Raw genomic sequence first — 26,460 nt, 5'->3', positions numbered from 1 at the left:
CTTTTCGCTCTTTGTTTTTCCCCCCCGCTCTCTCCCCCTTCCCCCCCGTCCCTCTCCCTCCCTCCCTGCCCTCCGCCCGTCCCCAGGCCGGTCCCCCTCGCCCGGGGCCGCTCCGCGGTGCCTCCGGGGCCGCTAGGGGATGCCCTGGCTCAACGCAGCGACCGGCCGGGCCGGCGAGATGCGGGCGGGCAGCCAATCAGCGCCTGCCGGGGCCGGCGCCCCAGTTCCTGCCGGCTCCCCATTGGCTGCGGCCCCCGCTGGGGTCGGAGAGACTAGGGAGGGGAGGGGGGGTCCCTCGCGCATCCCCGAACTGGGACCCTCCTGCTCCCCCTGCCCCGAACCCCGCCTCTGATTCAGACCCAGGGGAAATCAAACCACCCTAACCCCCCCCTCCGATGGCATTATTTCCAAGCGCGCCCGCTTCTCTGCGCTCGTATCTTTAAGAAATATATAATTTAAGTCCTTTGTGAGACGCAGCAGCTCTAAACCGCCGATGTAGGAGGACAGGCAGCTTGGGTTCAGCTTGGGACCCGCGCAGGTTCCGCACCTGCCGGAGCATCCTTAGCTCTACCCGATGTGGCTCCTGGAGGGGGTTGTGATCCTTGTGCGCATCCCTCGGGATGTCAGCAGAAGAACCGAACCCATCTCCTCCGCTCACGACATCCCAGAGCTCGTAAAGAGCGAAAAAGTTATTTCCCTCCCTTTAAAAGGGGAGGAAAAAAAAAAAAAACCAACAAAAAAACCCCTTAAAACAAAAAACCCTTAAAAAAAAACCCAAAACCCCACCTCCCCCCCAAAAAACCCAAGCCCCAAAAATAAACAAACCCCCAAACAACTAGGGGGGAAAAAAGTTAAAAAGAAGTTGTTAAAAGGGAGTTCGGTCGGCAGCAGCGCGGGGGCGGCCGGTGCGGTCCCCTCCTCAGGCGGGGACAGGCTCCGCCTCCCCGGGCTTATGACACTGGAACCTCCTTAAGTTGCGTCTCGCCACAGCTGTCTGTAAGCACTGAGCCGGCTGGCGCCATCCTGCTCCTTTCAGAAAGAATGCCTTCCCTGTAAAAAAAAAAAAAAAAAAAAAAAAAAAAAAAGGGGGGGGTGAGAGAGAGGGAGGAAAAAAAAAAAAAGGAAAAAAAAATAGGGCGAGCAAGACAGCACAATCTGATTTGATCAAGCACTTTCAGCTTCATCCCTCCTGGGTCACATACTGCTTCTCCACCAAGGTTTGTGCGGAATTTCTTTAGCAACTTGTCGCTTTTTTTTTTTAACCTCTTCCACCCCCACCCTCGCCCCGTCTTCACCCCCCGGGTCCTTCAGTCCCACCCTCTTCTCCATCCCTTTGCTCCCCCCTTCTCGCTCCCTCCCTTTCTCTTCGCCCCCTCTTACCCCCTTTCTCTGTTGCATAATAATTAATGAGCAATCAAAGTGGCTTTAGGCTGCAGAGCAAGCGAATGGCACAAGTTCTCACCGGCTTAAGCCACTGGATCTTCTCAGGTGCAAATTGAGCAAACAAACAAATAAACAAACAACCGCGGAGGAAAAAAAAAAAAAGGAAAAAAAAGAAAAGCCAAAAAGAAAAGAGCAAGAGTACGAGCTGAGACGGCAGGAGCGCGGTTAGAGCTGCTCGGCTCCGCTCCCAGCCGGAGAGGAGAGAGCGAAAGAGAAAGAGGCGCTGGGGAGAGGTGGGTCCAGGGCAGAGCAGGCACTTCCCAGGGATGGCTGCCGCGGGATGGGATGGGTTTTCTCCTGCCTAAAAAGTCAGGTGCTAAAGTTCAGAACTTCTCAAGAACGTTCCTCTCTCTCTGCTTCTCTCCCTCTCTCTGCTCCTTCCCTTTCCACTTTCTCGTTACAGGTGATCAAAGAAGAGAAACATCTGCAAAAGAGCGGAAGATACCGAGGGGATCTCACTTAGTTGAGACTTTTCTCCCTGAGTTTTTTTTTTCTTCCCCCCTCCTTTTTTATTTTTTCCCTCTTTTTTTTTCCTTTTTTTTTTCTTTTTTCTTTTTTTTTTTTTTTTTTTTTCTTCCCCCCGGAATCAATCGTTTATCACCATAACCCCCCTCCCTCCACTTCAAACCTAACCAGAAACATCCCCAAACTCGCCGAGCACTTTTCCTCTCCTCTGCATACCTCCAGCACCGTCTCCCCCCCTCCCTCCCATCTCAAGCCCTCCGCGCCTTGCCGAGGAGGAGGAGGAGGAGGAAGAAGAAGAGCAGCAAGCGCGGAAGATGGAGGTCTCCACCGACCAACCGCGGTGGGTGAGCCACCACCATCCTGCCGTGCTCAATGGGCAGCACCCGGACTCGCACCACCCCACGCTTGGCCATACCTACATGGACCCCACGCAGTATCCTCTTGCCGAGGAAGTGGATGTACTTTTTAATATCGACGGACAAGGCAACCCCGTCCCTCCGTATTACGGCAACTCCGTCAGAGCCACCGTGCAGAGATACCCCACGGCCCACCACGGTGAGTGTTCCCGGGGAGATCCCGGCGAGATCCCGGCTCCCACGGGGCGGCTCCGAGCCCGTGCAGCCCCCGGCAGCTCCTACCGGCGGGGAAACTACGTCACGGGTGGATTTTGGGGTTGGCTTATTGGAAATAAATCCTGGCTTCCTTCCTTTCTTCCTTCCTTCTTACCTTCCTCTTTATTTATTTCTTTGTTTTATTATTCTCTCCCCTTCTCTCCTCTCCTCTTCTCTTCTCTCCTTCGTCATACTTTTCTCCTCTTCTCTCCTTCTTCATACTTCTTCTTCATACTTCTCTCCTTCTTCATACTTGTCTCCCTCTTCACACTTCTCTCCGCTCTCCTTCTTTATACTCTACTCCTGCTTTATACTCTTCTCCTTCTCTCTCCCTCTCCTTCTTTATCCTTCTCTCCTTCTTTTGCTCTCTTTCTCCCCTCTATTATCTCTCTCTCCTCTCTTTTCTCTCTCCTTACCTCCTCTCTTTTTCTCCCCTTCTTTCTCTTTCACCTTTCTCTTGTTTTCTTCCTCTTTCCCTCTTTCGCTTTAGTTCTCTCTCCCCCCCTTCTCTTTAATTAGGTTAACAGTTAGTGTTTTCATACGGTGTTTAGTTTTTGCACGATTAAGCTGCTCTAAAGAAGAAAAGCAAACTGGGGAGCCCGGGTGTGAAAATCGCCCCGCTGTCCTCATGCTTGGGCTATTTCATTCGCACTTGGTGAGCTTGTTAGGCTTGGGTCGAAAGTTTTGTGCGTGCACTCGGGGCTGCACCACAGCATGTGTTAAAAATAAGGAAGAAAGGAAAAAATAAACACCGTGGCGTAGTTAGGTGTCAGACCTGGTGTGTTTTCCTATAGGTCCTGCAGGAAGGTAATGATCCACAATGTGAATCTTGTTCCTGGGTCACAGCTTTTAGAGAGGAGGGGAAATACCTGAGGCCGATGCGGCCCAGGTCCGTAGAGGGATGAATGTTTTAGTGCCATCTTTTTAAGAAAAACTGGAATTATGCAGTATTTATAGCTGGAGTCTACATGTACGGTTATAGGTAAAAGAGAAAAATTAAACAAGGAGGGAAAAAGAGAGATGGTGATTTGTGAAGTCGGTCAATGATCTCGTTAGAGGTGAAATCTAAAAAGCCTGAGGTTTGCAGTAGAAATCCCCCCCCGCCCCCGAATCAAGGAGAAGAAAATGGGACGAGCGAGTGGAGCTGGAGCCGAGCCGGGATCAGGGGGCTGCTCCCAGCCCTCAGCTACTTGTTGAATGCGAGTCTGCATTAGGCTTCGCTCAGTAACTGCATTGTTCCGCTATTAGTCCCTTTAAAACAATTATTTCTAAGGATCAGCAGCCTTTGTCCTTTCTTTCTTTTCTTTTCATTTCATTTCTTTTTTTCAATATATCAGCAGAAAGTGGAAATGCGGTCTCTCTGATCTAGCCTGAATATTATTTACTATGCTACTTCCTGGAGAAGATAATGAATCTTGACCCTTTCTATTCGTATAACCCACCTTCCCTTCCTTTAGAGCAGTTACTTTCAATATTGTTCACAAATGTCTGGTAGAGTGAAAACTAGCTTGGAGATTTTCTAGACACATGCAAGCTCCCATGCAAACGTACTTGTCCACGTTGCACCAGCTCTTTAGCCAGCTGTGGCTTTAGAGAGCTGTGTTTGCATCTCTCCTTCTGTATATTTAGCAGTGTCTATACACATATTAGAAATACCTGCAGAGGTTAAAGCTCTTTAGATGTCCACGCATTCACAGAGCTTTATTAGCAGGCACAAACTTGCTCTTCTCCGATTAAATAACTGTGTTTTTCAGTTGAGTGTGTTTTGTTCAAGTTACTGTGGATTTGTGTAGATTTAATTCTTTGGATATGCTTTTTTAAAGCAAGGGCAGCGATTAATTTAAAATACTAGGTACCATCCCTTAAGAGCGTTTGTAACCAAAGAAAACAAAGTTTGACTGTGTAAATCTAGTAAGTTGGTTTCTTAATTTTTTTTCAAATTATTTTTGCATAGTCCAGGTCTGTATTTTAAAACACAGGCAAAGCGTCTCTTGTCAAAGAAGGGGATGGAGACTTTATTTTGAGACACTTGGTACTCTCTGCTTGTGCCACATCGCCAAGAAAACAGCCGCCTCGCATTTATGTACAGCCTCGTGAAAGGATATAAAAAAGACAAATTAGGCGGTTTGCAAAGTTTAGCAGCTCTTTTGGGAAGGTTATTATCACTCTGTGGGCACCCCTTGGTCTTCTTCGTTTGGTCAGAATATTCCCAAGGTTTGTAGCCCACGGCTGCATTGGGGAAATTATTTTTCCAGCTAAGAATAAAACCCCGATTTCTGCAGTCGGTGCTCGGCTTCAAAGACTTCGCTTCAAAGTCCGTGTGGGATTGTCTGGAAAAGGGAAAGAGAGTGAAAAAAGGCTCTCCGAATTCCATGTCCCAGGGCTGGCATCCCTGCCCGGAGGGTCCAGACCCGGAGACTCGGTCCTGAGCAGGATCGGAGCTGCCACCTCAGGCTATTGCAGCTTTTAAATTTGGATTTTTAAAGGCGAAGGAGGGATTGCATCAGATATAATTTCGCCTGTTCCCTTCGCCTGCTAAACCCTTTGGAAAGGAAGGGAGGGAGGGATGCATCCCGGCACCACCACGGGGGGCTTGTCAAGGTGGCAAAGGGAGTGTAACCGGTGTTTCGCTGTGCTTTCTCCGAGCAGGGAGCCAGGTGTGCCGCCCCCCGCTGCTGCACGGCTCGCTGCCCTGGCTGGACGGGAGCAAGGCGCTGAGCAGCCACCACAGCGCTTCCCCCTGGAACCTCAGCCCTTTCTCCAAGACCTCCATCCATCACAGCTCACCGGGACCCCTTTCCGTCTATCCACCCGCCTCCTCTTCCACTTTATCCGCCGGCCACTCCAGCCCGCACCTTTTCACCTTCCCACCGACCCCTCCTAAAGATGTGTCCCCGGATCCGTCCATCTCCACTCCCGGCTCCACCGGCTCCACCCGGCAGGACGAGAAGGAATGCATCAAATACCAGGTGTCCCTGGCCGATACCATGAAGCTGGAGTCCTCTCACTCTCGGAGCAGCATGGCCTCTTTAGGAGGAGCCACCTCCTCCGCTCATCATCCCATCACTACCTACCCACCGTATGTCCCAGAATATGGCTCTGGACTTTTCCCCCCCAGTAGCCTCCTAGGAGGATCGCCTACCGGCTTCGGGTGTAAATCGCGACCGAAAGCACGGTCAAGCACAGGTAGGGTTTTTGGCTTCTTCATCCCCATCGCTCGGGAGAGGAAGCTAAGGGGAAAAAGTGAGGGGCGAAAGGGAAAAAAGCTGTGCCCCCTTTTCCTCTCTGCAGGCAGAGGGATGTGTGTGAGCATCTGTGTGATGAAAGCAGTGGGGCTTTAGCTTCTCCACAGGTTGTCCTGTTGGATTTGTAGTCAAACTCCCCCTTGTCCATCTCAGGGTGGGAGTACACCCCCAGGAATGTCTTCCCAGCAGCACAAACCCCTCCACCGTGCTGCCACAGGGATGCACACAGAGGGATGCACACAGAGGGATGCACACGAGCATCTGTGTGATGAAAGAAACAGGGGCTCAGCTTTAACTTCTCCACTGGTTGTCCTGTTGGATTTGTAGTCAAACTCCCCCTTGTTCATCTCGGGATGGAGGTACAACCCCGGGAATGCCGTCCCAGGAGCCCAAACCCCCTCCATCCCGCATCCACAGGGCTCCTGGCCCGGGGGCGATCCTGCCTTCCCCACCACCTCAAGCGCCTATGGGGAGCTCAGCTGCGGCGCCCGAGGAGGAAGCGAAACCGAGGGAACCGCAGCATTAGTGTATCTCTCTGTATTTAAATTATGGTACTAAATCCCGGCCAACTTCCTCCGCCTGCTCTCCGCCTCGCTCTTCCCAGGGCCTCTTCCCATGCGGGGAGGGTTTTCCCTGGGGCTGTAGGGAGAGTCTGCCCACTCAGCCCCCAGCCCCATCCTGCTCCCTGCCAGGGTGTTTGACCACCTCCAGCCCCGTCCTAGGGTCTGTGACCATCCCCAACCCTATCCAGCTCCCTGCCAAGGTCTTTGAGCACCTCCAGCTCCCTGCCAGGGTGTTTGACCATCTCCATCCCCATCCAGCCCCGTGCTAGGGTCTCCGACCACCCCTTGCCCCATCCAGCTCCCTGCCAGGGTCTTTGAGCACCCCCAAAGCAAACACTCAGAAGCACCCCCCGGGCCGCACAGCTCGGGGGGGAGCGGGGGGTCCCAGATCCGCGCACCCTGCGCTGCGGGATTTGGGGAGGTTGCGAAGCTCCGGCTCCCGATGCTCCGGGTCTGGGTGTTTGCGTGCAGCGAGGGGTTGTGTGTGAGCCGAGAGGTGGGTGTTTGTGTGTGTGTGCAGAGGAAAGGGCGATTAGTGAAAACTCTTTTTTTTTTTTTCTCTCTCTTTTTTTTTCTCTTTTTTTTTCTCTCTCTCTTTCTCTTTTTTTTTTTTTCACTCTCTTTTTTTCCCCTCTTCTTTCCGAGGAGGCTGCTGCAGGGTTGCCTGGCATGAATGAGATCAGTTTTCAGGGTTTTTCCAGGGTGACATTTACTCTGTCTGTCTGAGCAGGGACTGTCTCTATTTAGCTGATATATTTGAGCTAATCCAATTATTTTCAGACTGCTGCACGCGACAGTTGCATTGTTTATCCAGCGCCAGGAACTTTAATAGAGTCCGGATGCGGTTAGAGTGACAAAAAAACCCAGACCTGTATGTTTTGTACATGAAAGCAGGAGAGAGAGAGAGATGGAGTGAAACAAAAGAGAGGGACAGAGACTCAAACAGCCCCGGAGCGGCTGCCCCGTTTAACCAGAGGGGAAAAAAATGACCTGGGTATTAACGGGAGCGGCTCCCCGCCTGGCTCCGGTACTGACCGGTTGCTGTGCCGGCATAGGGACCGGTTTATTCTCTCCCCGCGGTGTAAGCTGAGGGGTTCCGGGCTGCCCCGGCGCCCGCCGAGCCGCAGCTCCCGCTGGGGCACCGGCTGCGCGGTATTTTCAAACCGTCTTGGTCTCCCCCTCCCCCGCCTCTTGTTTTCCTTTTGCCACTTTCTGTTACTTTACCTTCTAGAGAGACATCTGCGGTTCGTGATAAACCAACCCCAGGAGCAACACCTATTTTTTTTTTCTCTTTTTATTTTTTTTTCCTCTTAAAAGTTGCTTTTAGCAAGCTGGGATGCTTGCAGACAATAAGGGTTTAGTGCTGCAGGAAAAGGAGAGATGGGGTGTTTTTGCAGGATGAAAGAGGGAGAAACGGTCCAAATGCCTATTATTTTTCTTGTTGGGGGAGTGAGAGGAGAGGGGTTTAGTGCAAAGGCTCTGGAAAAACGGTTGCCGTTTGTGGTTAGGGTGCGGATGCCTCTTGCTCGAACGGAGAGCGGGCTGGGGCAGAGGGGAGCCAGCTCTGTGCTGAGTTAGCTCTGCTCTGGTCGGCTGAGGTCCTCTGCTGCTCTCAGATGGGCTGGGAGTGTCATTAGGTGCAAGAAAAAAACCCAAACCAAATATCCAACAAAAACCACTCAACCTTCTGAAAGTAGCTGGGCTGTACGCCTGCATCCCACCAGTTCCCTCTTCTAATGTGGGAGTCAGCGGGCTGGGGGTACCCTCCCCAATAACCACGGAGAGGATAGAGAGGTACCAAAAAGAAGAAGAAGGAGGGAAAGACTTTCATCAGGGCTCAGGGCTATTTGGAATCCCAAATATCAGGGATGGACCATCAGAATGCAAATGCGTCGGGGAACTCAAAGAGGTTTCTGCAGGTTGAGTGGTGGAAACTTAATTGCAAATTTATTGATAGAAGGTATTGGAAGAGTGGTTGTGTATTGGCTGGGGCCAAGGAAGTGTTTTGGTTGTTGATTGTGATTATTTTGGGGGTCCTTGATGTGGTTTAACCTGAGGCCAAAGGAGGAGACCCCCTCAAGCTCATACACTCTCCTTGAAGCTGGGGCAGTGCTCAAGGAGTGACCCCAGAGCCCCCAAGCACATCAGAAAGTGTGGCATGAACTTAGATTTGCTATCCATCCCTCTTGCGGAGGAGTTGGAGGCTCCTGCAAAGCTCACCACAGCTTGTCTGGTCCGTATAGCAACATGCAGTCTGGAGGGCTGTAGCAGTCCTTAGTCAAGAAGTGAAGGGGAATTGCCAGACCCCTGAAAGGAGGGGCCCGTGTGGAAGGGATGAGAAGTCCAGGGCGTCCCTCGAGCCACCATGGGGCTTAGGTTGTCATTGTTGTCATCCTTCTTCCCTGGGACAGAGGCCTGATGCTTCGCGTGAGGTGGTGCCGGGGAGGGGGACAGGATCAGGCCCCTCTAGAGTATTTCCAGCCTTTTCCAGGGATGTCATTCATCCATGGCCTTGGACCACTGCTTGAACATTCTGAACTTGGAGAGTACTGGCAGGGTCTGGCATGGCTGGGTCTCTTGGGGGGTTGTTTTTTATTAGTGGGGGGCTTTCCCCAACACCTTTTATCTCTGGTTTTCCTAAGTGAACTATGTTCTCTCTTGTTTCCAGAAGGCAGGGAGTGTGTAAATTGTGGGGCTACCTCAACCCCTCTGTGGAGAAGAGATGGCACCGGGCACTATTTGTGTAACGCCTGTGGACTCTATCACAAAATGAATGGGCAGAACCGGCCCCTGATCAAACCCAAGAGAAGACTGGTGAGTTTCCTTCATTTTTTATTCTTCCTTTTCCTTCTTCTGCAACTTTTGCTCCCTGTCCATATCCTGGGATGGAGAGAGGAAGCTCAGCCAGCTTCAAAACCAGTTGCCACTGACTTCAACAGAGGGCTGGAAGGGAGTTGGGGGGATGCTCAGGACGATACTCCCAGTCACTGCGGGCTTCTGTTTTCTGGTCTTCTTGCAAACAGCAAAATGGGTTGAAAAATCAAGATCCAGGGCTACTTGCAAACCAGAACAGATTTTTATCCCAGGTCACACTGGGGAGGACACCTCTGCATAGCGCTCCTGGGTGGTGAGCCAAGAATGTTGGCTCTTTCCAGGAGACAACAGCAGAAGAATAATTTCCTAGCGACCAAAGAGAGGATCAGGAGAACAGAATTTCTTCATGCCTCTATCCTCTTTAGCTGTCAATGTTGTGGACCGAGACCCAAGCTGGGTACTGGGTGCCACTGCGGCATCACCCAGAGCTTGGTCCCTTAAAAGCGCTTAACTGATGGTCGTGGTGCCACTTGAACATTGTGTGGTCATTTGTACCTGAGCCACGTGGGTCTCAAATTGTATCATTCCTGCCTGGTGGGCAGCTGCCACCCTCTCCAAGTTGGTGGGAGTGAGGATACAAGGTAGAGAATGGCAAAGTAAGAGCAAGTCTGGTGAGTGTCCAAAGATGAGTATGTTCCCAGGGCCACAGAAGTTGGAGGAAGATAAAATATGTGGGTAAATACTTGAAATAATAGTTGCAAGCCTCACAAATATACTATGTTCAGGTTATACATTACAGATTCCCCAGCCATCTATTTGTGAATTTCCCTGGAAGCCACAAAAATATCTGGAAGCTGTGGGCATCGCTAATAAATGCGTTGAAGTATATTTGGCAAATAATCAGGCAAACCACAAGGGAAAAATATATATCAAGTGGGGGAAAAAAATATGTTCCCTGCTTGGGAAGCGATTGAATGTTTTGATTAGAGGCACGTTTGGTTTTGTTAGGTTTAAAGTTGTGGATGGGCTCCTGCGGGCTGCTTGAAATGCAGAGAAAAAATGGCTCTTGTATCTCTGTGGAGTTTCTGAGCTGATGGATGGATCTGGCTGGTTGCATGAGGCTTGTTCCCAGCACAGCTAAATCCTGCAGGCAGGAGATGGTCCTGGCCTTGTGTTTCCCGTGAAGGTGCTCATGGTCTTGATCCAGCAACTCTTAGGCGTGGATTCAGCCCCCTCACCTGTGAGGTGTCCGCAAAACTGGATGAGCATTATTCCCACAGGCACTGGGAAGCGTTAGCAGATTATGGTCCCAGGAGGAGTTATGCAGTGAGGGGCAGTGGTGTTGGCTCTGTCTGGCCTTGAGGGTTTTGGGGAAGATGTGGGTTTGCTTCTCTACCCCTAAGCTTCCTGCAGGCAAAACCTCTCCATGCCTTCTTATACGAGCTTTTCCTGTATAGCAAAATGTTGTTCTCCCTCGTCTTTCATAACCTTGTTAGAAAAAAGGAAAAGCTTTCTAGGGAGGGAAGTACAGGCTGGGATTTTTAATTTTTTTGGTCGGCTCTTGGTCTCTTCTCCTCCTCCCCCAAGGCCCTTCTGTCTTAAATACACACACCTCATTTTCTTTTTTTTTCCTCGTTCTCTCTTCATGTGTAAAGTTAACTTCCTAGGAAAAAGCTGCCGGATATCTGAGCCCTAGAGATAACTCCTAAACAACAGCTCTGTTTCCCTAGCCCAAACACACAGGAGCTTGAGCGTATCCAAACAAGCGGAGGGGGAGGTAGAATAGGAAAGCGGCTGGAAAAGCGGGGGGCGAGAGCTTTCAAAAAGTGTCTGATGGAATCATGAAAGAATGTCCCGAGTCACCCTCAGCCCGGCACATGTAAAATGAACTACATAAATAAATATATTGTAAAAGGTCATTCTTGGGGAAAAAAATAGAAAGAAAGAAAAAAAGTAAAGAGAGACCTTGTCTTACATAATCACTTCAATCTTGGGCATTTTAGTTGAAGTTAGGAAAAGTTCTCGTTCTTTGCATGTGACCTTTGCTAAATGGGAACTTTTGATTTTTCTATGTATTTTTTTTCCCAGCGCTGCCAGGGAAAAAAAAAAAGAGAAACATTTCTAACGCTGTTTGCATCTATATTTATTTTGCTTCCTAAACTAAAAAAAAAAAAAATAAATACGCACCAAAGCTGGGCCCAAATTTGCATTTTGTGTGCGTAGATGTAGATTTGTTTGTGTCTGTGGCTTAACTTTATCTTTCCTGAATTGTGAAGGCGAGTGAGCTGGAGAAGGCGGCGTGTGTATGGAGGTTCAGGGTGGGGATCCAGCATGTGCTCCTCTCCCTCTGCCACAGTTTCCTGTGTGACCTTGGGCTGGTTTTGTAGGCTCTGATCCCAGACGTGCTGAAACTAATGAAAGGACTCTGATGGGTTGGAGAGAGAAGGCAAATAAATCCTTAGATGCTGAGAACCCAGCCCAACCCTCATTAAGTTCAATGGGAGTCTTTATAAGGGCTTTCTTCAGGGGAGGTGGACAGAGTCTTGCCAGCCGATGGGGCTCAGGGAGCTCTGCTTCACGGTGGGGGGAAGATGGAAGATCTAGCGATGTTGGCAGGAGGATCAGGAGCGGGCAGGCGGTACCACATTGTCACTTTACTTAAAAGGTCTACAGACCTCTTGGAGACCATTCCTGTTTCCACCGAGGCCAGTGGCAGCCCTCTCACTGTTGTTGCTGAGCTAAAACCTTCCTCTGAATTTTCTACCTTTCCCTGCCCACACGCAGGCAGAGCACTCTCTTTCCGTGTCCAGCCGTTTGGAAGGATTATAGCCAATTTCTCAAAAGGCCAATGCACGTGCAATCTTCTTTTAGGGAGCTGATGGCTGTGTATGGCTCTGCGTATTCTGTGTAAATCCAAACACCAAAAATGCCCCTTAATTAAGCATCTTTAGAAGTGCTTAATACCTCCTGTGCCATCCTCAATTCCACCTTCTCATCACTACCAGCACTTCTGAAGTTGTGCCCTTGCTCATATGCAGCTGGGCCATGGGGTTTGGTCCTACAGATGATATGGGGTACTCTGTTAGTCATCCCATTACTTACACGGTCAGGCTCAGGTTGGCGACTAGCGTCAGTGAATGCCATTGCTGGGAGCTTTTACAATGACATTATTATTCATTATTTCCTGCCCACTACCGGTGTCTCTGGTTTAAGTTGGTAAAGCACAAAAGGTACAGTTCAGGACTGAAAGAGCACAAACTTCAAAATTTTCAGCTAACGACGCTAAAATTTTATAGAGGAAACATGGGAGATGGAAAAGGTTTTAGAGAAGACAATCGATGTTGTGATTTATTCATTTATCTAACGTCAGAGTTTGTTTGAAGGCAGCGAGGTGGTGGCCAGGCATGTCTTTTAAATGCACTTGCTGTAAAAGAAATTATGGTGAGCGCCATGTAGAAACCCCAAATATCTTCAAAGGGGATTTTCCCCCTGTGTGGGCCGAGTTAAATATCACTGGTTTTTAGAAATTTCCTTAGGCTTGATTTTCGGGTCTGATAAGGGCAAAGCTGCCACCGAGATACTCAATCCAGCCTCCGAGCCATCCATGCTGGCTGGCGGGAGCTGGGGGACAGAGACCTGCAGACTTGTCCCTTGGGTCTTGGTGACAGCTCAGCTCTGCAAGCTGTTGTGTCCATGAGGTGTTTGAAGCATGCGTATTAATCCGGTGATTTTGGTGGGAACAAAATTTGAGGTTGTGGCATGGTCTGGAGGAGGACAGGACTGAGGTGTTTGCATGCACATCTGTTCAGGGGTCTGCTGGTGATGGTGGGATGCTTCAGCTTCTCCTGCTAGCACAGGGATTTTTGTAAACGAAGACCTGTGTGCTGTTCCCATCTCCTACTTGCCATCAGCATGGAGAAGTCAGCTAAAAAGTTCCTTAGGCTTGAGACTAGCTCATTTCAGCGCGGTTTATGGTCAAGTAAAATGGAAGCGTCCCCACAGGCAGCTGGTGATAGCCCCTTGCTGTCACAACAGGAGCTTTGTGGTGCTTCCTAATGCTCATGGGCATCATATTATTTATTTTTTAGGCAGTTCTTTCTGTCTAATTAAAAGAAAAAAACCCTCTATCTAAAACAAAACCAACTCGTCCTCTCTCCACCCACGCCGCATTCAATTATGATTAAAATTGCAACATGACCTAACAAGAGTTGGTATTAACGCTAGCGCTGTGCCAGTGTCCATGTTTGCATTTTGGGTTTGTTGTACGGTATCCAAAGATGCGGTATTTTTTTTTTTTTTTTAAATGTTGGATGTGCTGCAGTGTGTGGCTGTGTGGGGTGAGGGGTAAATTTGAAACAGTAAGAGCACAAAAGAGAGCATTAAAGGCTCAGTTCTGCAAGGTGCCAAGCATTGCTATGATCTGGCAAATCGCTTAAGCACATGTTTTAACTTTAAGCACATGAGCAGTCCCATTGAAAGCAATGCACCGGGATGAAATCAGAGCTCTGGGACTGTGTCATGTTGATGAAGAAGAGATAGGACGGGGATCTGAAGGTCTTTTTTTAGGAGCTGTAGGCACTCGCACACACGCAAACATGCATACACATTGATATAGGAGTCTGCAAACTCCTTTTCTGCCTTAAGTGGCAGAAGGACCATTTGTTTGCTAAAGTTACAGTTTTTAAATGAGAAGCGTGAATTCATGCATGTGAAAGAGGAATGAGTTGGCTAAATTTGGCTTTGCTAAATAATTACCACAGCTAACAAAAAAGCCTCTTTATACACCTTAACATACAGCTTCTTTTCCTTGTTCTTTCCCCTTTATGAAATGGTAGATTCTTCTTTCAGGCTCTTTACCAACACTTAAATAAACATGAAGGTTTAGGCTGAAAAAGGGTGTAATTAAAAAGTTGGGATTCTCACTCTTCGCCACAGTGTTATTTCCGATCTGGAACCCGTATCCTTTGAAGCTGAGCAGAATTTACAGGACTGGGCCATGCTTGTGGTTGGACCCGGCAAACAGCTGCCCACCAAGCTCAGCGCGGGTCTCATCCATCTCTCACTGGAGCTGGTGTGACTCATGCCGTTGACTCCAGCAATTGTTGGTTCAGGCACTGACTACAGAATTAGACCCCTGGGGGGTCTGAGAAAATTAAGATGGAAAGACATGTTGGCATTTAAATAATATTTTCCCCTCTGGAATGGGTTGTGCCAACGCTGCTAATTTTGATGCATCCTATCAGAGGTTTAGCACTTACTTTTAGGATGCCCTTTGGCACCTGATTCAGTTCATATATAATTTGGGATTAAAGTACCTCAGGGATTTTTTTCAAAATTATTGTTTGTTCTCACCAGCCAGTTTCTGGAGGCCTCTGCCGATGTGCGTCAGTCTTGCAGGGTTGATGTTTTCTTTCTCAGCAATTTTGCTGATTGCATCGGGGTTTTTTTTTCTTTCTTTCTTTCTTTTTTTTTTTTTTTTTTTAACATGGGTGCTTTTCTCTCCCTCTCCTTCCCTTCCCCTGTTTCTCCCCCTCCTTCCCACAGTCTGCAGCCAGGAGGGCAGGCACGTCCTGCGCAAACTGTCAGACCACCACTACCACCCTGTGGAGGAGAAATGCCAACGGCGATCCCGTCTGTAACGCCTGTGGGCTCTACTACAAGCTGCACAATGTAAGTGTGAATGTAACACTCAAGAGTGGGGCATCAGTTTAGGTACTTGATGGTCCAAAGTCTTCCTTTAAGGATTTCCAGTCTCAGGTGGTGCTGAGACCTTCTTTATCCCTTTGGGGACCTTAGGGGTTGGAGTAATTAGTCAGCACCCCCTCAAACATAGGCAATCTTACTCAGGAAAGTATAAAACAGGGGTGCCCATGGCTAAGGTTGGAGCTTTCCCATGCCTGAGCCAAGAAAGGAGGGGTGGATCAATACAGAGAGACATTACCTGCTGCTGATTGGACTCAGTGTGTTGGAAAAGACAACACACTGTCCCGCAAGCTCACACCCGCTCTATGCATAGCTTGATTCCTCCAGGAAATACTAACTCTGGAAAAAAAACCAATATGTGCCAGTAGCTATTTAGATCTTTCTTGGATTTGTGGCTGCCTTTGTCCCTTTCCTCTACCCGCTCCAAAAGATGATTTATTTAGGTCTTGTGTTTGCCCCAGTTGACGTAAGAAATTCCTAGACAAAAAAGGACTTGATTTAGTTAGTGAGTTGCAGAGACTGCTCAAACTGCGATGTGAGTTTTAAAGTGTCTGTCATGGAAGGGAAGGAAAAACGAAATGAAATGGCTGGCAGATTTAATCTAATATCGCTGTGCAAAGCCAACTTGCAGGAACCAGGGGTATGTGCCCCAGAGAAAGAGCTGAAGGGATCTGAGAAGTCTTCTACTGAATAACACTGCTAATAAAGGAGTCTTAAGGCTACTCCTGTTACTCTCATTCCACATGTGGCATTAGAATAATTATTATGTCAGAAGAAGGAAAAGACCTTCAATTTCTCTGCTTTGATATCACTTTTTTTTCTTCTAGTGGTCTTTGGCTTTATGTTTGGCTTAGAAATCTCGGGCAATGTTTTGCCCTCATGTCCACCCACTCAAACACATCAAAGACAGATCGGGTTTCATGGGGCACCCAACACTTGTGGTATCTCAGTCCCTTCCATTTGTTATTTCAAGCTCTTTGGTTTCTTGGGATGAGTAAACAAGTTTGGATAGAGTAGGAAAAAAGAAACCCAACCAGGCTAATTTTTCACCTGTTTTGTGAGAGGCATCTGTCTTGGAAAAAAAGGAAAATGTATTTACACTTTAGCAGGCAGGCGTCCCAGCATGTTTTGAGTCCTATGCAGCAAGCAAAGCTTGTCATCAAACTCTCAGTGTGATCAGTGCAAACAAAGGGGTTGGACCTGTAGTGAAAACTCTCAGAATATCACAAGAAAATATTCTGTTTGCTCTTTCAATGGAAGGGAGCAAGGTCAGTAAGCTTCACTGAAGAAGTATATGCTTGCGCTATGTTTGCATTTTGACCTTGTAGCCACCAGTGGTAGGACTTAAATCACATAGACTGGGAGGCCTTTAGGGAGGCATATACCTCAGCTGCTGTCCCTGCACCCCAACAAAACCCTTTGAAGAAAATAGGCTCTTCTCCGGTGCTGTTCATCGGACCTGATAGAGGTGCCAGTGCTTGAATGAGAGGTTTTGTACCTTGTAGACGATGCAGTTTCTCCCCATGACTACAAAAGATGGCAAGACGATGAGTTCAAACGGGTCTACATGCATTGTACACATCTGACTGGAGGAACCCCCCCCAAGGTGTCTAGAATGGTGTCTGAGTGCTGATGTTCTCCAGAAATGTGCCTGCAATAGCACATTCTTTTCTTTTTCAAGCTAACATTGTGAGCGCCATTGGCCTGGATTGACCCCTAGATCCACTGTTTAGGGAAACTCCAATCCAGCTGTGAAATTTGTGACATGGGGCAGGCCTTGAGCGCATTGGAACCATTTTCATATTCATTAAAAACACTGACAGCCGCTGAAAACCTCAGCACAGCTACTTACCAAAGTCAAGTAGTGTCTTGCCTTCTGAGCAACTCCATTAATGGGATCTACTTAAATGAAACCCCTAGAGGACTGAGATATTGTGTGTAGCAAAATACTAGGCAAGGATACTAAAATCTGGCTATGAGTGGGCAGATCCTTTTTTTTTAAACTGTTTTAAGGTGATGCTTAGTTATTATTGTAGTAAGAAATGGGCAACATTGCAGCTGGTAGTCCTTGAATGTACCACCCCTAGTTTTAAAGGTCAGTGATAGCAGAGCACTGGGGCATTTTTCTGCGGCTCAAAGGGCTTTAGAGGCTGTGGCTGCCACATCGTTCTTCAGAAGCCAAATATGAGCGAGTTTTTTTGTGACAAGCAGTAAGGCAGTGGTAGCTTTACTGAGATGCCTTTGCTTTTTGGCCGTTAGGAGGCAAGATCTAGGGAGCTGTGTTAACCGCCTGGTGAGTGGCACCAGCATCATCCTTTAATCAACTCAAGGCAGGGACGAAGTCTGATGATTGTATATGGACTGAGTTCCTCGGCTGGTGCAAACTGGTCTGCTCTCTTAACATACAAGACTCATTTGTGTAGGATATGGCCCTACTCATTTTGTATATCTATACATGTTTTCCACTAGGAGAGGTGTCAGAAATAAAGAGGTTTATCATAGACTGTCTCTCCCAATGTCCCTCTCAAGCAGCTGAGGGTGCCTGCACATATGTTTTGTCAATGCCAGTGAAAGTCTTTGGTCACTTGGAAGATGCCTTAGCCCTGTTTCAGGCTTGGTTGTAGCAAATTCCTGGCTGCTTTCTTGGACCCCCAGCTTTCGTCTTTTCTTTGGGTTTAATGACTTTTTCTTGGACCGTAGATCATTTGGGTATTTTAATAGATTCATCTGAAGAAGAAACTTACCCAGTTTTTAAGTCCACGCTGGGCACGATTGCAGAGAAAAGGCTGTTTTTTTTTTTTCATGGTGCTATATTTTCATGGTGCTATTTTTCTTTCGTGGGGCTACATCAGTTTGTTTTACTGTTGATTCCCACAGCTTAAGCAAACCTATTTGTCAGTAGGATATAAGGAATAATCATAACAGTCTTGGGGTGCATTTAGTGAAGCTGCTGGCATTTCTCCCACTGACTTCAACAAGAGCCGGCTGCATTAACACCAGTATTAACAATGACTAATATTTCACATTGATATGGTGCCTTTCATCCTGTGGCATCCCAGGGTGCTTTCTAAGATACAGCCAGCCTGGAAGATTAACCCAACATTGTAATGACTATGTCTGAAGGATAAATCCGCTTCAGTGACAGGACTTTATTGAGGTCAATGGCAAAATCCCATTGTCTTCAGTCAGAGCAAGATCAGACCTATAACGTCTAAGACTATCTCCTGGATTTGATCTGTTGAATGTGAGGTTCTCATCCTTGTTATTTTAGCCCTTCTTAGGAGTGAGATGAGCCTTCACTCACTTCAGGGATGAGTGGGAGTGTACCTTGCTGGAGGTGCACAGCAGACTGGCTTGTAAGCGTAGAAAAGAGTGAGTTTCCATTGTTTTTGGTAAAAGTCTTCAGAAAAGACCTCTATTTCGCAACACCCTGAAGCAGGGCTATGTGTCCCAAGAACAGAGCAGATGATATTTTAACTATGATAAAGCAAAGAGCATAATTCCTGTCCATACTTAATTGGCTCCATCTGAAATTAATGAATTTCATACACATTCATCGGGCTGTTTTAATTTTAATTTAGCATGTGTTTGTCATTTTTATCACAATGAATTTTTCACAGAGAAGCTCCACCCTCCCGGTCTCTCATTTATCAGCCCCAGAAACAGAGATGAGTTCATGGCTTTGATGTTTTGGGGACCACTCTAACTCTATTGTGACTGGCCTTTGAAGTAATTGGAAAAAAAATTTCAGCTTGCTGCAGTGACTGTGCTGGTCTCACTCCTCGTTTATCAAAGTTGATCAGGTACCTGCTAGGTGGGTGAGACCACGTACACAGGGATGATGTGTCTAGCTAACAGCTTGGATGACATCTCTGACCCTAGCTGCACAGCTGGCCATGGCTTTGTTGCTAACCTGAGCAAAACCAGTATTCCCAGCCTTAAATTTCACATCAAATCGTGGCCTGGGCCAATCTGTTCTTAGCAATTGAGTGAAAAGTGAGAGACATTGCTCTGGGGGATTGGTCACTGTCCTGCAGGACGTGGCACCTAACTGACTTAAAACAGGTCAGGCAAAGCTTTCCCATCCCAGCCAAGGGATGCAAAGGGCCTTTCTTGTGTGCATATCTCAGTTCTCTCAGCAAGAACAGGAAGCCAGGGAGACGGGTGATGTTGTATTTAAAGCCCATGACATTTGAGGGTTTTGCTTGTTTCTGCCCCAGGGCTGCTGTTGGACTGCACATGAGCAGATTCTTCCTTTCTTCCTTTAGCAAGCAGGGCTGCTTCCTCCAGTTCCCTTTATCCAGAGGCAGAGGAATCGGCCTTTTATTCACCCATTTTTAGGGTGAGGTGAAATTTGCCATCAGTGCTGGTACAGAAAGACTAAGATCATTAATTCGGACTGGGATGACAAACGTTGGGATGCCTAAACAGGACTAGATGAGCCTGTTTTTCTCTCTCCCTGTGCCTCCATCCCCACTTCTAACAGGGAGCTATTGTATCCCTGCCTCCTGGGGAGAGAAATCCGTGAATGATACCCATGCTGCAGGGAAAGGCACCAAACAGTGTTTGATGAGCAAGAAGTGAAACTTTGCTATGATCTGAAAGAAGGGAATGCTTTGTTCCTTGTGCTGATTTAAGGTCTTATGGATGAAGATCTGCTCAAGACCCTTGCGGGAACCTCTTTTCATTGTCTTTCACCAGGGCTGAGACTGTAGTTGCCAATGGATAGCAGATCCATTTTTTTCTCCCTTTTGCAGAGTATCTATCAGCACTATTTTGTGCTCACATTTTATTAAGTAAGGAGGTGTTCGCCCCTGGGGTATTTGCTGGGCTCTCTTGCCTTCTGCTGTGGGTGAAATTCTGCAAAGGACCCAGTGCAAAACCTGTGTGACTCCCTATGTAGTCTCCCAAGGCCAGACTTTTAAGGATGTTTATGGATGTTGGATCCATAAATCCCTTTCCAAGGTCTTTCAAGGCACCTGTGCTAAAACATGTTGTGATACCGATTCTTTAATCACCAATTAAAGTTAATAAGAGGTAATAAGAGATTTGCACAGGAGGTCCAACAGACCTTTTACTGCAATTTCCCAATCTCAGTGGGTGTATGAGAGTTCATTGCCACTGTGTATATCCATACAGAACACAATGCTTAGGGAACATCATGTTTAGGTTTCCTAGCAATATGTCTGTAAACAGGTGGAAAATATTCTGCCTAACAGCACAGACACCTCCTTAAAGCCACCCCTCTTGCAATCGTGTAACACTTTAGAGATAAAACCCTATTGGCAAAAGAAATCCAGAAAGGATGGTTGGAACAAAATCTTTTGAAAGAAGAAACATAAGACAAATACCTGTCAGTTTTGCGAAGAGTTTTCCCAGCTCCCTAATACTGCTGTGAAAGTTTGAGACCCCTCATAGCACTGAAACCCCAGCAGCTCTTGCAGCTAATGGTTTTAGATCAGCCAGCAAGCCTCAGGGTGAGGCAGTGTCTGCAGGGAATATTTCAAGGTGATAATGACTGGTTTCATTCCTAAACACAGTGCAATTACCTAATGCACAGATAGCTGAAATTTTTCAGCTGCTGAGAGTTATTCAGGATGTTTTGCTCCTGTGAGGCTCTACCAGCAATTTTCTGTTGCCTTGTCTTCAGTATTTTCAAGCGGAGCTCTTGTGGTACCTGAATTTTGGGATGAAGGGGAAAAGGTTGTGCAGCTGGGGCACACAGGGTGTGCAAAGGGAGGAGGGGGGCTGCTGGCTATTTAGGCAGTTTTGTGCACATCCCTGGGATTACCTGGGCATGGGATACACAAATTCCATGGTGATTTGGAGATAAAGGATGGAAGCACAAAAGAAAAATAATTGATTTTTGTTTAGATTAACAGACCCCTGACTATGAAGAAAGAAGGAATTCAGACCAGGAACCGAAAAATGTCTAGCAAATCCAAAAAGTGCAAAAAAGTCCATGACAACCTTGAAGACTTTCCCAAGAGCAGCTCCTTTAATCCTGCTGCCCTCTCCAGACACATGTCCTCCATCAGCCACATTTCACCTTTCAGTCACTCCAGCCACATGCTGACTACACCGACACCGATGCATCCTCCATCCAGCCTCTCCTTCGGACCTCATCATCCTTCCAGTATGGTCACTGCTATGGGTTAGTGAGAGACTCCCCTGCTGAATGCTTACAGTCTCAAAATGAGATTTACTTTATATACTTGCATTTTTGCAGGCGTGTGGTTATGGGTCTGACGTCCCGAATCAAATGGGAGGGGGAAAAAAGAATAAAAAAAGATAAATAAAAAAGTTATTTGAAGGCATAAGAGAGGAAAAAAACCTAAAAAAAACCCAGAAAAAAACTACAAAAAAGCACAAAAAAGGAAAAAAAAAGAAAAAAAGAGAAAAAAGTAAAAAAAAAGTTTTAAAAAAGTGATGTTTGCCACTTTTTAAAGGAACTCACTATGGCGTCTATGTATTCTTACTCACTGAATCTGGATACCATTTGTGAATAAGCCATTCAGAACTTGCATTCCCTATTGGACAGGATCTCTAGTGCTGTGAAAAAAAAATAATAAAATAAAATAAAAAATGCTGAACATTGCATATAACTTATATTGTAAGAAATACTGTACATTTGAGGAAGACTTTATTGCATCTGGAGAGCTGTAAAGAAAAAGGCATGAAGGACTCCGAGAGATTTTTTTTTAAAGGAAAAGAAAAAAAAAAGTGATGGGAGGACAATTTAAAAACCAGAAAAACAAACAATGCAGACCAAGAGGAAACGCGGTCTTACGAACAAATGGACCAACTGCCAGTCATGTCTTCTCCTTTTATTTTATTTTAATTTTGGGGTTTTTTTTTTGTTGGTTTTTTTTTTGGTTTCTTTTTCGTTTCCGGGGAGGGGGCTGGCTAGAAAGGTTTTGATGATGCATTAACTAACTAACTAACTGACTAACTAAATAACTAAATAAATAAAACCTGTAGGGAGATCATTCATTTCGGGCCATGGGCCTTTTACATAGGAAGTACCAATGGTGTCAGGCAATCAGTGTTAACATGCGGACATTGCCAACAAGGGGTTTTCAGATAGCCATTCTCCAGGTCTAAACGCATTGTGAACAAGTTCCTGTAATTGTTGTTTGTATGTATAATTCAACGCACCAAAATAAGAAAGATGTAGATTAATTTCATCCTATTATACAGACTGAATGGTTGTACAAATTTATTTACTGCTAGTGATAAGACCTGCTTTTTTTGTTTTGTTTTCATATTTTTTCCTCCTTTTTTTTTTTTTTGGAGAATAAACTAGATTAAATTCTGTTGACTTAAAAGTGTTTTGTGCTTTGGGGTGGGAAAGAGAATGTGTTTCTGTCTTTATTAATTTTTTTAGAATTTGTTTTGATGGTATTTATTATGTAGTTACCACGGGTATGGGAATATGTGTCTCTGCGCTCACGCTGACAGCCAACACAATGTTTGCGATGGCTTGATAAAAAAATCCGAAAACACAGAACAAAGGAACAAACCCCCTCAGAAATAAATGGACTGCATGTTACTGTAACTCCACTGTCCGGTGTGTACTCCCTATCTCTCAAACTGCAGCCTAGCTGCTACCCCGCCTGATGTTGGGTTTCCATGTGCGATGGGTCTCTTTTGGTCTCAGTCAACCGTTGTGTCAATGATAATCTGGGACTGGACAAAGTGCAAAGGTATGGCAGGGTCCTTATGGTCCTGGCTGCTTTGGGTTTCTACTCTGCCTTGGAGGGTACTCAGTGGTATAATTTGATGGCCTAAAGTTGAGATCTTGATATGAAATCAAGATGGACCAAATACTGTTCCTGTGCTTGGAGGAACAAGTAGAACCTGTTACAAAAGGCCAGGTTTGGTGGTAGAGAGAGGACAATTCCCCAAAACTCAAAGGCCATCGGCCAGCCCCTTCCTTCAAGAGTTTTCTTGGAAATAATGACATTTATATTAACATTATTATTGTTAATAGCAAAGTTTGGCTTTTATAAATTGATTTCTGATGATTTAATCCTAAGGAATCAGTCTTCCTTTTAGACCTCAGTATTTACACTTCTAGCTTCTTTATGCCATCATAAAGGTTGGACATTTACTTTCCAAATGAAGGTTAGGTTTCTGACCACCCCATTCCATTTGCTGGTGATTTAAGCTTGGTGTGATACAACAGAAGTTGCCAACACTGTGAGAAAATGCTTAAAAAAATCCTAAACAAAAAAATAACCCCCGAATGTAAAAACCTCAACAAGCATGACCTTCAAATAAATTATTACTTTCTTTTAATGCAGAGTAAAATAACTGAGTTCTTTCATCCAGAAATATGTGTATTCCTGCCTTTTAGCGCCAAGTGGATAGAAAAATATCACCATGTCTGCTATTTTTAATCCACTTCCTCCTGGGTGATAACTGGAGAGGGGAACAGTGACATGGTCTAATCTTCTGCAGGATGGCTCACATGGGTAAAGATGTTTCATGTGTGAAAGACCACTTCAAAACTTTCAGGAAGATCATACAGAGGTCAAATAGTCATTTGATTTGGGAATGGGGCAGGAGGGGAAGAGGACTGACCTTTATTTGGGCTTTTTCTCTCTTGTTTCAAAATGAACTTAGTTAAACTACATCTGCCATAAAGGAGGATTTAGCAGATATAAGTGGAACAGGCAGTAATCCTTTTGTAATGTTGTATATTCTTTCCTTTTTACTCTGTTGACAAAAAATGTGTAAAAAAAGTCAGAACAAATGGCACACATTTAAAATCTTATGTTAATCACCTTTCTTCTTTCTCAATGAATATTTTAAGCATAAAGACTAAATGTTGAAATAAAACAGAGTGAAGAATTACTGAGATGCAAATGGAGATCTTATTGGCTCCTAATTAATCATCTGTGAACTATAAAGCTGTTTTCAATTAGTCTGACAAATCAAAGGAAATAATCATCTTTGCTGATATTAAGCTTGAGAGATTATTATTTTTTAATTCGTGATGCTACAACCTTTCTCTTCTTTAGCTCAACAGTTTGCAGTTGGACTAACATATTGGTTTCAGGACCTCAGCAATGGTGAAAATTAGAGGTGAATTTGCCCTGCAGAATTTTGCACTCGTGTATTACAGCATTTAATTTACTTTAGAGGGTACTGTCTCCTGAGTTCTCATTCTTGCTTTTTTTCCTAAAAAATGGAAACACCTTCTTTCAGTCTCCTCTATGTCTATGTTATTTCATAGGTCTTAGTGGCATTGATTGAGAGGAAGCAGGATTGAGGCCGCTCAGAAAACAAACATCCAGAAAAGGAAACTAATGCACTCTATCTGCATATAGCATATACTCATATACAGTTTGTCTAGAGAGTTCTCCATCTTATATTCTGATGCCAGGAGGTGGATGAATAATATCTCTTATATAACATGTCCCCTGCTTACTGCCTGATAAGTGGTCTATCAGTTTATCAATTATGCTTCTTTTTTTCTCTTCTCAGAGCAACTATTCCAGAATTTTAATGTCTTGAAAGACTTCCCTTGTTTGTTTGGTTTTGTTATATGTTTTTCTTTTGTTTTCTTGGGCTTCATATTTCTTTCCCTCTCTTTAACACATGGGAAGAAGCTGGTTTTCAGAAAAGGCCAAAGGCTGCTTTTCTTGGGTGAATGTCTTGTGAATCGTGACTTTACCTTTCTTCATTTCTGAAATTACAGGAAAGAGCTGATGATAGGCAGATTAGAGTAGGAAAGCCCTCTGAGCCATGGCTCTGCTTTGCTTTTTTTATGGCAATCCATACTGTGTTGAAAACGCCATGGAAGTCATTAGTAGGGTCAAATGTTGTGGTCCTCATGCAGGCATAATGCCTTCTGGGAACTTCAGTGAGTAATAGCTGCCATGCTGATGTGGCAATGGTAACTATATTTTACCCATAATCCAAGCAATAGTCCATTAACATTCGTGGAAAGAATTCTAACGAGTAATGCAATAAGACCTGAATCAAGACCTCATAAGTATTACTCTCAGTGTAATCACCTTGTTTTATCTGTCTTACTTAGCTTTTCTGCTGCATTGATCCTGTGTCAATATGCATGTGCACACACAGACGCACACACAGTATTGAAGGTAAAACTTTAAGAATATCAAGCTCAATGCTTCAAGGCAGAAGAAATGAGAAATGCTGTGATTAGCACCACCTGAAAGACTGTTATTGTTTTTTCCTATGCATTTCAATTACGAGTTGTCTTAGGATACCTGCATTTAGGCTCAGATTAGCAGTGCGTTTTTGAAGTTATTTCCCTGCAGTCCCACTTTAGGGTGATGAGATTTTACCTTGGTTCATGTAATGTGGTTTTCTTGGACCCTCACCTAATGTGCTATTACACGATAGTGCCAGCCTAAAACTACCCTGAAGAAGCCACCAAAACACAGTCTTTGGTTCCTCAGCACAGATTTCTTCCCTCCAGTCAGTCTTATTGCTAATGAACACATTGCCATAAACCACATATTCTCATATTTCTTTTTGGTCACCAAGACTCCTGATTCATTCAGGATTGGTTGTAGTCTAAGGAAGGATCCCCATAGTTGATGAAGGGACTAGAGGGAACCTCTTTTTTTTGAGCATTTGGGGGGTGTTTGGAATAAGAGACCAGAAGATGTTTTTATGGAAAAACCCTGTACGCTATGCCTTAAAAAATATCATGTCTATCTCTACCTCTTTCGTAGAGGTTCTATATGGTATTGGGAAACTTAACCCAGTCTTGTTATATGGGGACAGCGACATCACGTGATCCTTCCTTTCAGAGATGCCTAATTTCACAGGCTGAGTTCTGCTTTGCTGAAATGTTCAGTGTTCTCAGTGGTATCTGAAGCCAAGGGATCCTGTGCCTGGATTAATGCTGCATGATACCAAAGTCTTTAAAAATATAGGGTTTATCTCAAACTGAAATGCAAATCCAGGGCTTCATTTCTCCCACTTCCTTCCAACCCCAAATCTGGAGAACAGATAATAACTCCTTCTCTCTTCAAAGATGAGTTGTGAAGATAAATCTGTCACTTATGAAGTGCTTGTATGCAGGTTAGTGAGCACCGTGGAAACCCCATCAACTTCAGCAGATCTGCAGGAAAGAAGGTGTGAGGAATGAGCAAAATACAAGTCTACGGCTCATGAAGGCCAATGTCCTCCCTGTGCCCTGAAGGAAGCAAAAGAAAAAATTGCATGTGATTGTCATATGTAGAAGGAACAACGGACGTGGACTGAGAGTGAATAATTAAATCTGGTGTTTCCTAACATTTCAGTGGTTGATTTGTTGTTCTTCGCACTATTTTTTAATGCATACTTAGGTTGCATTCTTCTGTAAAACTATGTGTGTACAGTTATAAATGGGTGCTTATGGGTGGTATGGACACCGTGTGTTGTTACCAAAGAAAACGTGGTGTGTGTCATGCCTATGAGTACATCTAGACCCAGAGAACTGGAAGGCATCTGTCTGTCTTTATTGGTTGTGTGATGTTCTGTGCACATATCTAAGCAACAGCTCTAAAGAACCAAGGCACAACACAAATGCATAGCAAATTTATAGCTGTTTCACACAATTCCCTAAGGCTATGCAGACTCCTGGGTGGA

At 45.7% G+C, this 26,460-nt stretch overlaps 1 protein-coding gene and 1 long non-coding RNA gene across 4 annotated transcripts; one reads left to right on the top strand and one right to left on the bottom strand.

The window, feature by feature from the left end:
* Positions 1-817: 817 nt before the first annotated feature.
* On the bottom strand, positions 818-2,450 carry LOC128854114 (uncharacterized). 2 transcript variants are annotated; one of them, XR_008453014.1, is made up of 3 exons: positions 2,328-2,450; positions 1,381-1,867; positions 818-1,050 (listed from the first exon to the last, which is right to left on the bottom strand). It is a non-coding gene; the product is annotated as an uncharacterized LOC128854114 (long non-coding RNA). The 2 variants fall into 2 exon arrangements; XR_008453015.1 differs by having other exon boundaries at positions 1,463-1,867.
* Positions 2,029-23,644, top strand: GATA3 (GATA binding protein 3). Of its 2 annotated transcripts, none has more exons than XM_054084356.1 (5): positions 2,029-2,463; positions 5,169-5,705; positions 8,999-9,141; positions 14,686-14,811; positions 20,719-23,644. In XM_054084356.1, the coding sequence occupies exons 1-5, from the start codon at positions 2,223-2,225 to the stop codon at positions 21,001-21,003; spliced, it is 1,332 nt and encodes a 443-aa protein (XP_053940331.1). In that variant the 5' UTR covers positions 2,029-2,222; the 3' UTR covers positions 21,004-23,644. The 2 variants fall into 2 exon arrangements, with proteins under 2 accessions (XP_053940331.1, XP_009567221.2); XM_009568926.2 differs by having other exon boundaries at positions 8,996-9,141; positions 20,719-23,640.
* The last annotated feature ends 2,816 nt before the right edge of the window (positions 23,645-26,460 follow it).

The sequence above is a fragment of the Cuculus canorus genome, chromosome 1 (assembly GCF_017976375.1).
Source record: "Cuculus canorus isolate bCucCan1 chromosome 1, bCucCan1.pri, whole genome shotgun sequence".
NCBI lineage: Eukaryota > Metazoa > Chordata > Aves > Cuculiformes > Cuculidae > Cuculus > Cuculus canorus.
This window is presented reverse-complemented; position numbering and strand designations above follow the sequence as displayed.

Bases quoted from the DNA above. Each gene is read 5' to 3' on its own strand.
- GATA3 (XM_009568926.2), top strand. From the start codon at position 2,223: ATGGAGGTCTCCACCGACCAACCGCGGTGGGTGAGCCACCACCATCCT. The intron at 5,706-8,995 runs GTAGGGTTTTTG...TCTTGTTTCCAG, and splicing joins GAAAGCACGGTCAAGCACAG to AAGGCAGGGAGTGTGTAAAT. The intron at 14,812-20,718 runs GTAAGTGTGAAT...ATTTTTGTTTAG, and splicing joins TCTACTACAAGCTGCACAAT to ATTAACAGACCCCTGACTAT.